The 10,781-nt window shown below is 54.0% G+C and overlaps 1 protein-coding gene across 3 annotated transcripts; it reads right to left on the reverse strand.

Annotated features, from left to right (window-relative positions):
* Positions 1-402: 402 nt before the first annotated feature.
* LOC117886935 (butyrophilin subfamily 1 member A1-like) lies at positions 403-10,258 on the reverse strand. Of its 3 annotated transcripts, none has more exons than XM_034789097.1 (9): positions 10,071-10,258; positions 9,508-9,588; positions 9,143-9,319; positions 7,471-7,812; positions 6,806-7,087; positions 6,275-6,388; positions 5,307-5,327; positions 4,348-4,371; positions 403-2,765 (listed from the first exon to the last, which is right to left on the reverse strand). In XM_034789097.1, the coding sequence occupies exons 3-9, from the start codon at positions 9,219-9,221 to the stop codon at positions 2,128-2,130; spliced, it is 1,500 nt and encodes a 499-aa protein (XP_034644988.1). In that variant the 5' UTR covers positions 9,222-9,319; positions 9,508-9,588; positions 10,071-10,258; the 3' UTR covers positions 403-2,127. The 3 variants fall into 3 exon arrangements, with proteins under 3 accessions (XP_034644988.1, XP_034644989.1, XP_034644990.1); XM_034789098.1 differs by having other exon boundaries at positions 9,143-9,400; XM_034789099.1 differs by lacking the exon at positions 5,307-5,327.
* Positions 10,259-10,781: the final 523 nt, after the last annotated feature.

Consider the following 10,781-nt stretch of genomic DNA (forward strand, 5'->3'; position numbering starts at 1 on the left):
ATCTGGGGTGTCACCCAGAAGCATAGCACCAGTTTGAAATACAGGCAGTATAGCGCCAATACTTGTAACTTTAAATACAAAAATGATACCTGCCCCCAGATAGCATAATCATAACCAGCAACCATAACCTTGTCTTGGACACCTTATTTGATCCCCTTTATACAAGATTTAGTGCCATTACAGGACCTTGGTTGCAACAATGATCTATACGGTCCCAGTTCATATTAATAATGTCACAACCAGGGCCATGGGGTGGGGGCAGGGCTGCCTCACTCCCATGTGTGGGTTTCCTGTTGACTCAGAGTAGCCCCCCCTTTGGAGGCCAGGTGAACCGCCAGCTGCGCCTCGCGGGGAGAGGCAGGAGCAGCAGCTGGGTGCTGCTGGGAGAGGCCACTGCTTTCTGGGAGGGGAGCCTGAGGGTAACGGGGCGGGGGGCCTGCCCGGGGGGGTGGAGACTCAAGCTGTTCAGGGGTGGTGGACAAACCTTTAAATTGTGCACACACCCCACTTTCAACATATACAATGTTGGGGGGGGCAACCCCCCCATTCCCACCCAACTCTGCCCATGAGTACGCTGCGTTTGCACGGATAGTTCCGTGTTCCGCACCGCCATGGTAACAGTCATGTGTGGGGGAGGGGGGTTGCACACAGGGAGCAGGTGTCCGGTTGGTCTTGGATTTTGCACAGACTGTGCTGTGTGCACAATCATGGTAAATGCACGTGCACAAGCAGGCCTGGCTGCTGTCACAGGGCCACCCCAAGTGGTGCGTCTGGCTCCCAGAAGAGAGAAGTCAGACGCATGTCCCCTTTCACTCTGGAGGCTGGAATAAAAGTTTGATCGGTAGCTTCCAGCATCTGAACTGCCTCCTTCCCAAAACCTGCAGAGCTGGTCTGCTCTGGTCCTGACTGGCCCCGGACTCTGCTTTCTTCCAAGGCCACGTGGGACTTGTCGAGGATCAAACCACAACAATTGGCCCCTGTCTTTCCTGGCCAGATAGGGGTTAAGGGCCCCGTCCCCTGTGATTCCCAGGGGTCAGAAATCGCTGCTGTTCATTTCATTCCCAAAAGTGAATCAGAAAGGAACTGAAATAAACAAACCAAAGATGCTGAAGCAAAGACAGACAAAGTTGAATAAACAAAGGAGACTGTGTGTGTGTGTGTGGGGGGAAGATAAAAGCACCACAACGAGGATTTTTCATGCTCCATTTGTATCACAGTCTCACTACATCCTGCCACAGGCTGGAATCCCCCCCACAAAGATCAACCCCCCCTGCCCCCCGCAAAGCCCCAGCCCGTGCTATCACTGCTGCCCAGGAGGTTTCCTCACATATGTCTCAGGTTCTCTGCCCAATCAGGGGAACTGCATGGGCACCAGCCAGCACCTGGCTTTGCATGACTGGGCTCATGGTTAAGGCATTGTATCGGGACTCAATAAACATGGGGACAGTTCCCAGCTCTGCCCCGCTCTCGGTCACCATGTGTCTGGGCACAGCCCATCACACCAGGGCCCTGATCTCAGATGGGAACTTCCCATGCTAAGAAAGAATGAGCTGTGTATCTCAATGTTAATTTCACAGTTAAATACCCTTATGTAGACTTAGGTTGGTTCCAGGGGAAAATGAAACAAGTTTACAAATAAAGTTTCCTGTGTAAACATTTAAGCTTTGGAGTTTTGCCGGCTGGTAATACTGAGTAGTAGTTGCATCTCCACAGGAAAGTCTGATTGTGCCTGGTTCCCTGGCTGTAGCCAAAATTGGTTCAAATATTGAAATAAAACATGCCTTTTAAAAAATAGGTAAGTTCTAAGCCCTCAGTAAAATAGGTTCATTCAGTAATAACTATTTTGGGCAGATGTTTTAAGGCACAATACAAAAGTCAGAGGATCACCCAACTACCAAAAGCAGACACGATCTAACTCTGTTCAGCATCGCCCTGTAAATTAACAATTCAATTCTAATCAAGCAGCTATTTGAAAGAAAGGAAATCCCTGGGCAAACATCCGTAACACTGTCCCTTTGCAAGGAAATTCCTGGTTAAAACCCTTAACTCTGCCTCTTGGAAGACAAAGGAATTTAACACTCTTAATTTTGCCCCTTTGAACGCAAGGGAATTCCCAGCCAAACACCCTTAACTCTGCCCTGGCATGATCAGAAGTTCTATAAGACTGCCCTGCCTTTTCCCCAGTTTGGGTGTTACTGTACATGTTGTCCTGTCCATCTGCATGGCCTTTCTCTGCCCCGGACATAGTATGGTCAGCTGAGTCCCAGAGGTCCAGAGCAAGAAGAAGGGGAAGAGAGGTTTCCGGGAACAGCCGGTGAAGGTGAAGATGTGTGACATGCCCTCGGCGTTGTAGAAGGCCAGGCTCCCCCGCTCGCAGTCCAGGTGCACCCGGACTATCCTGGGTGCTGACTCCAGCTGCAGCGGGGTCTCGGGGCAGGTGAGAGCACTCCACTCCCCCTCCTGGCACTGCAGGGCCCAGACCCCCACATCCGGGGACAGCTGGAACACCCCCATGCGCTCCATGGTGCCCAGGGCTGCCCCGATGGCCCAGTCTCCCCACTGGCCCACCTCCACGTCCCAGTAGTGTTGCCTGGCTGTGAAGCACTGGGAGGCCAGGACGCAGGGGAGGGGGTCAAATCTCTGGTCACTCTTGGGGACGTCTTGCCAGAGGATGCCGCACGTCACACTCCTGCTGTCCACTGAGAGCACCAGGAAGGGGTTGGCAGTGTTCTGGTCCAGCGTCACATCTGCTGCTGACAGGGACACTATGGGGAGATGGATACAGGCGCTAGGGCAAGTCACAGCAGTACCTCCTCTCTGCTCAGCTCCTCAAGTCTCTCGCTACGGGGCCTAGTGAATAGAGCACTAGGATACCTGGATTCTATTTCCAGCTCAGGCCTGATGGCTGACCTGGGGCCAGTCACTTCCCTTCCCTCCCCCTCGCTTTCCCCATCTGTAAAATGGAGCTAAGCATGATTTGGCTCTTCTCTGACCTAAGAAGTCAACCTCTTTTGGGAGGACCTCTGAATGGGACACAGGATCCACCAGGACTGGTGGGATATTTTCCATGGGAACAGTTTTTGGCTGGAAAAATTGGACAACAGGGGCTGGATCACGTGATGATTACCTGTTGTGTTCATTCCCTCTGGGGCACCTGGCATTGGCCACTGTTTGAAGATAGGATACTGGACTAGATGGACCTTTGGTCTGACCCAGTCTGGCTGTTCTTATGTTCTAAAATTCTATGCCTGCTTTCTGGGGACAGAGTGGATGCTTTGTTGAAAAACCAGATGCTCCAAAACCAAAATATTTTGGCCAAAAAAACAGACAACCTTCACCCCAAATCCAGAATGCTTTAGTCCCAAAACCAGTGTTTGCCCAAAATATTTTGGCTCCAAACCAGATCATTTTAATCTAAAATGCAGAATACTTTGGTCAGAAGCCAAATAATTTTCATCCAAAAAACAAACTAGGGAGATTTTTGGCTGAAATGTTTCAGGTTTTGACATTTCGATGGAGAGTCGGAATTATCCACAGAAAATACGAACAAAAATGAAAAGAGAAAAATCTTTCTTCTTGGACTTTTCCATGGTAACAGACCCCTCTTTTCCACTAGCCCTGTGCTCAGGAAGAATCTCACCGGGGCCATCTACAAAGGTCACTGCATCTCCATGCTCTTGCTGGGGAAAGCTGAAGGATATTGCAGTGGTGTCCTGTGCTTTGTATTACCCAGTGTCTGTGTGCGGCTAGCAGAGCTCCCGGGGTCAGGAGGGAGGGCTGGAAGTGGCACTTGTCCCCCGGTCTCCAGGCAGCCTGTGAGCACAGCCAAGTCACCGCAGGGCCGCCTGATCACCCGCGGATGTCAGCCCACCAGCAACAACAGACCTCAAGCTGCTCAACCCATGTGCCCCCAGCTGCGATCTCTCCTGGGCCAGCCCTGCTCCCCGCCTTGCCCCCTGTCCTGCCCAGTCTGTTCCATTGCTGACCCTTGGCCCTGACCGTCAGCACCGTTTCTAGCCACTGACTCCAGCTCCAACCACAAGGCCTGGCTGCCCATGCCCCAGTTCATAACACCCGTCCTCGTAGTCCTAGCCTGGGAAAGATCCATTGTCTAAGCTCAGCTGGGAATCTCAGATCCAGGCTTTCAGTGTGATGACTGTGGTCAAGTCTTTTAGGCCTAGCTCCTCAAAGCTACTTAGGCACCAAAGGGAGTTAGGCACTGTTCCTTTGAGCCCTACCTCTGGCCTGTGATAGTCAATACATGGAAGACAAGGAGGGAGCTCAGAGACAGCAGGAGTCAAACCATGCGAGTACTGGAGATAAGTAGAAAACTTTTTTTTTTTTTACCTTTATCAAGAAATTGTCTCCATTCTGCAATGATAAAAAAGGAGGTCAATTAGCTGTGGAAGCAGTGAGAACAGATGAAACAAATCCCATCTAAATTTGGGGGGGGGTTAAACAAAACACAGCCATTTCCTCCCCAATGAAAGTTTTCATTTTGTTCAAAATTCTCCATTGTTTTTTAATACAAAACCACAATTTTTTAAAGTAAAGAAACAGTTTTGGTTTGCAAATATTCTCTGTTGTTCACTAAAAGACACTAGGAAAATTTCTATGAAAAGTTTAAAAAAAAAATCTTTTGAAACTTTACTGAGGAAAATTCCTTCCCATTTGCTCAGCAGCCCAATACTGAACCACAGCTCGCACACTCATTGGGCGGGAGCCTGATTCCAGCAACCGGAGAAAACTGGGAGCAAGCAGGCCAGACCCCCAGCTGGTGTCAATCAACCGTAGCTCCATTTGGGTGAACATGATCACAGCAACTGGCAGCAGCTCTGGGTCTGGACCCATCCCGCGCTGGGTCTGGACCCATCCCGCGCTGGGTGCCATCCCCTGCGGATCTCTCTCCACCTCAGCCGACTCTAACCCTAGACAGCATCTTTTGCTTTCCCCACTCCAGCCTCTGAAGCATCTCTGGTCCTTCACCCTCTTCCAGGTCCATCAGACTCCTTCCTGGCTATGCAGGTGTCTGTGCAGAGCCTGGCACAATGTGGCCCTGATCTTGGTCACTGCGTGTCTGTGCCGCGCCTGGCGCGACGGGGCCCTGATCTCGGTCACCATGTGTCTGTACAGTGCCTGGCGCGACGGGGCCCTGATCTCGGTCACTGTGTGTCTGTGCAGTGCCCGGAACTATGGGGCCCTGATATCGGGTGGGATCTCTCAGTTCTGCCCTGATAAACTATTATGCGATGGCCGCTGAGGCGATGTTACAGAGACACGAGTGATCGTGTGTCGGGAATACTCACCGCGCTCTTTGGACACCTCCTCTGGAAGAGAAAGGAAGAGGTGAGGCTGTGAGCAGGAGCGACATTCAAGGGGGATTTACTGCGCTCTGTGTGGCTCATCTCTACCATCCCGCTACGACTGTTTCTCCCTCACCTCCCCACTGAGCACGCACGCCACTCCCATCCCATTCCCACCTCCTGGGACAGACCAAGGGGCGCGCATGGCTCTGGGGAAATGTATGTATGTCCTAGAGGGGGCAGCCAGGGAGAATCCATTGGCCCAGCCCTCCCAGTGGGTGTCCATTTTCACCCTCTAGGAATGAATTCTTAGCCAGATCTGTGCTCTCGAAAACCCTCCAGAAAGAGCCTCATTGCCGGAGGCCATACAGGCCGATCAAGCCTGAGAGAGAGAGACGTGGCTGGCCAGGCAGAGTGCAGGGACTGGCTCGCCCAATGGCCAGTTTCCCTGGGATCCATGGTGCTGGGCAGGACTTAGGCACAATCATTTGGGCTTATCCTTCTCCTTCCTCTCAGCTTTTCCCCTGATTAAGCCAGAGGCAGCATGGGCCAATGGTTAGAGCACTGAACAGGCCTTTAGAAGTGCTGACTTTGGTTCCTGGATTTGCTGCTGAACTGCTCGGAGAGCTTGGGAAAGACACTGCTGCTCTCTCTGCCTCAGTTTCCCCTCCCACCCTTTGTTTATGTTGACTATTTTATTTCGCTCTTTAGGGGAGGGAGGCTGTCACCATGTGCCTGTACAGTGCCTGGCGCAACAGGGCCCTGATCTCAGTCATTGTGTGTGTCTGTGCAGCACCTGTTACTATGGGGCCCTGACTTTGTTTGCACAGGGGTGACTAACTTTCGCCTTCCAGGAAAGAAGTAGTTTGTATGGAATTTTCTCTCTGTAACCCACACGTTCCCCTAGGAAGAAGTATTGGCCTCTCAATGAAACACGTTCCCTACTGCACTGCCTGGAATGAGATTGTTACCTTTGAGTACCCGGAGCTTTCGGAAAAGATAAACAGCCAAAATCACGAGGAAAACAGATACTGGTAGAAAGATGAGAAAGGCTGTCATTTCCGGGGCAAGCCTGGGGAAGAGCCCTGAGGGAGAACAAATATTGCAGCTTCTCAGAGGAGCAGCGAGAGCACTCCTAAGCACTTTGCTGGGAAAGGTGAAGTCAATGGAGGTACTGAGGGCTGAGAGCCAGATTCTGAGCTCAGCTCCCATGGGCTAATCTGGAGTCACCCCCCAAGTGCCCTGGGGGCAAGGCCAGATTCTGATCTCAGCTTGCCTTGAGTCAGTCTGGAGTCACTCCCCAACTGCAATGGGGACAGGGCTGGATTCTGATCTCAGCTCCCCCGGGGTCAATCTGGAGTCACCCCTGCCTGCAATGAGGACAGGGCTGGATTCTGATCTCAGCTCCCCTGGGGTCAATCCAGAGTCACCCCCTGTCTGCAATGAGGCCAAGCCACGTGGGTAAGCATCAGGGAGGAACCTGAGGTGTGCAGGCAGCCCACCTGTGATACGAATAGTTGTCTCTCTCTCTGGGCCGGAGAAGCCGGCTCTGACAGTGCAGGTCAGTGCTGGGTCCGAGCTCTCAGTCACCACCAAGGAGCTGGAGACGTTGAATAGGCCGTTGTCACTGCGCGGTTTCTGTTCAGACTCGGGGCTCAGGGTCTCCCTGCGGCCATTCCTCCAGATCACGCGGGGCTCCGGGTACCACCCCGCAGAGAGACACAAGACCCACACCCCCAGGTCCTTGTGCCCAGCCATGTGCAGGACGGGGTCTGAGCCAGAGCCTGGGGGATGGACAATCAGTAGCAAAAAGTTAACACATCTGTGATAGCAGTGATCTCAAAGCACTTTACAAAGCCGTGGATATGCCCCACTGACTCTAATGGAGCTACAGACACTGGCTGGGGGTCTGCCCCCCACAATTTTAAGCCTTTGATTCTGGGAATGGCACTTCTAAAGGCTGCACTCTGGGGAGGCATCCCAGGGAATTTTAATGGGAGCTGGGTACCCAAATCCCCAGGACAACTGTGGAAATCTCCGCTCCTGAATCTGCAGGTGAAATGCAGCAGGACAGCGCACGGGTCCAAGGGCGTGTCATGATCCCCCATTGCACTGCGACGCCCGGCGCTCCCGTGGGAGTGAGCCACACGCTGTCAGAGCCGCTCACCTGTCACGCTGAGCTCCAGCAGGGCCGTGCTGTAGTGAGTAGGTGACTGGACCTCGCACAAGTGCTGCCCTTCGTCTGACAGCTGGATGTCCCGGATCCTCAGGGAGACATTCCCGTTGGCCAGGCCCTGGATGATGAGCTCTGTCCTGCCCTGGTAGCCCGTTCCTTGTACCTCGCTCCCGTCCGGCAGGTACACATGGACATCCTGGCCCAGCTGGGGATGGCTCCATTTCACCTGCATGGCCTGGGCACTGAGTGCGGGAGAGAGGTGGCAGGGCAGCAGCACAGTGCCCCCCAGCGGGGCGGAGACGGGGCTGGCGGGACCCAGCACATGGAATGACTCTGGGGGAGAAAACAGCGTCTGGTCAGAGAGCATGGGAGGGGGAGGGGCTGATGTTCAGCGAGTCCCCGCCGAGGGGTGGCCAGCTTGGCGGTCTCAGTTCCCAGCTCTGCCACCAATCCCTGGTGTAGCCGCAGGCCAGTCACTCCATGCCTCAACGCCCTTGCTGGGACACAGGGATAAAGATCCAGGCTTCTTTAGAGACACTGTGGCCAAGTGACTAGAGCGCTGGCCTGGGAGGCAGGAGTCCTGGGTTCATTCCTGGCTCTGCACTCGCCTGCTAAGTGAATGTGGGCAAGGAACTTCCCTGTCTGTGCCTCGGTTTCCCCATGTGTACTGTGAGAATAATGATACTGGTCTCTTCTGCAAGACACCCTGAGATCTACTGCTGTAAAGTGATAGATAAGAACTAGGTGCTATTATTAGAGTATTTGCTCTTTGGGGCAGGGACTCTCTTTCATTGTGCGTCTGTGCAGCGACAGGGCCCTGATCTCAGTCACCCAGAACGTCGGGGCCCTAAGCTCGGCCACCGTGTGTCTGCACAGTGCCCGGCGCGACGGGGCTCTGATCTCAGCCATCGCGTGTCTGCGCAGTGCCAGACACTATGGTATCTCTAGGTGCTACTGTAACAGTAATTACCTCCAATGACACTACATCAAAAGAATACTAGGTAGCTAATCAAGCATTCAAAAGTCAGGAGCTGTCAGATTTCCAGAGGTTTGAAAAACCTCAACTCTGCTCCCTTTGTGGGCTCATCCTATGCGCTGAAGAAGTGTAAAACCAGCGTGTGAGTGTGTTATTACAGACCAACCCCAGAATGAGGAGGCCTAGCTACAGCCGTGATGTGAAATAGATTTAACTGAACCTGCGGGTATGTGTTTGCACGTGTGCACACTCAAACTGATTTAAACTTAGCTCACACTCATCAATTTCCAGGCCTGAGGCCAATTGGGAGAACTAGTGGGAAGCCACCAGAGAGGTGCCCACACTGGTGGTAGGGCCAGTTTAACTAGAGAGCTTTTAACCCATTCACGCTGGCGAATTGTGGGGTATAGACGAGCCCCAGTAGAGGGTGGTAGGTGTATCTCGGGGCACTGGCCCCTGCTAACCAACAGGGCATCTTCTCTAGCACCCAGCACCTTGTGAGGATTCAAGCTGCCCATGGCTCGCTGGGCACTGGCCATCCGAGATGGTTTGGGCCCTGTGCTACCCTTGGGATGTGGAACTAAGACGCAGCAGTTGTGGAATTGCACTGGATGTGGGGGAGCGCTGGTTTGGAACAGACTGGATCACATCCTGACGGTGTCCCCTTGGCACACATGCCAGTCTCACCTGGGGCTGCTGTCCCAATGCCCAGGAGGAGGCAGAGGGCAACTGGTATGGCCTGAAGGCGGTGTTGGGCGCTCTGCATCCTGCGGGCCTCTGGCAGACGTCTCCCGGCACCATCACAGAGCACTGGTCACCGGACAGAGGGGGCATCGAGCTCTGGGCTCCTCATCCGCATGGGACCTGGAAAGGCACAACACCCAGGAGCCCCTCAACCGGTCAGTTCTTCAACCAAAAGCTTTCCCCTTGAAACAACGGGGCCTCCTGCAAAATCAGCATTTTCTCTTATGAAATTGTATTTACTTTGCACAGGAAACAAAACCGTCAGCACCAAAACCTGCCAGGGGACCCCCCCCCCCCCGCGCGTTTACCTGGCGTTTCCACGCTGTGTTTTGCTTTGAAATGGCAGATAAAAGCCCAACTCTTGGCTGCTTTTCAGACTTTTCCCCTCCCTAGTACAGAAAGAAGAAATGCAAAGTGAAAGTCGCCCCGCGTCCCAGCCGGTAATTGTCTCCCTCTTTGAGCTGGAGGAAGTGACATACAGTAACATGGCGGTAAGAATAATTCAGCAGGAGAGAAACTAGTTAATTGACTCATTAAAACGTGGGGAAATGGAGAAATCGCCCTTTCCCCCCAGGGGCTGGTGAATAAACCACAGGGGCTGCGGCACCCCCTGCTGGAAGTGGTTTCCCAGGGTTTACAATTCCAGAGCTCTCAGCACCCCCCCCCCGTGCACTTTGTTCCAGCGCCGCTGCAAGAAATCGTTTCCTGGCGTTGTCCCCCGGAGCCCCCCATCTTTCTGGGCAGGGCTCCCCCGGTCCCACAAGCGGAGGGGGAGCTGGGAAGCGGGGTGCCAGCTGTCCGGGACGGGTTGTCTCAGAATCTCCCCTTTCTGGAGGCAGCTGGCCCAGGGAGTGTGTAATGTGCTACTTACGGTTACTGACACCTGGCGCTCAGGGCCAGGGGGTGGTTTCAGGGGCTCGGGAGCAGGCGGGATGTCCTGGGGGTTTGTAAACACGAGACCCGGACGGGAACCAGGCGGAGCATTTTGGAGAGTCCCCCACGGGGTGAGCTGGCCCCCGACACGTCCCACCCCGCCGCAGGACAAGGAAATATCCCTCCCCCCTTCCGGGGCGTTCCCGGCCTGGCCACTGAGTCCGCCCCGGAACAGCCAGACATCGCATGGCTGGGGCTGGGCTGCACAGCAGGGCTGCACCCAGCGGACTCTGATCTCCCCCATCCCTCCCTGTCCCCCCGCCCCGCAGCGATGCCAACACTGGGGCTGTTTTCTTAGGATTATGATCATTAATAAGAACACCGAGCAACTGGGGCGCTGGGACAATGTGGGGGCGGGGGATGCTGAGAGCCACTGACCCACGCTGTGAATCCCATGTATCATGCAGCACTTTTACCTTCACCAGGGGCATTTCTTGCTGCTTTCTGCAGCACTCGGCAACTCCCCGTCTTGTTGTACAGAGATGAAGAAATAAGGGACGTCCCTTGTAATAAGGGACTGTTGGCAACCCCAGGTCAGAGACCCACAGGCTCAGCCAGTCTGGTACCGCCTGCCGTCCCACCCCCACCCCAAAACAGATCAGTGGGCCCAGCCAACCGGTATCTGACCCCCCCGCCACCCCAGAACACA

Source organism: Trachemys scripta, chromosome 14, assembly GCF_013100865.1.
Source record: "Trachemys scripta elegans isolate TJP31775 chromosome 14, CAS_Tse_1.0, whole genome shotgun sequence".
In the NCBI taxonomy this organism is placed as follows: Eukaryota; Metazoa; Chordata; order Testudines; family Emydidae; genus Trachemys; species Trachemys scripta.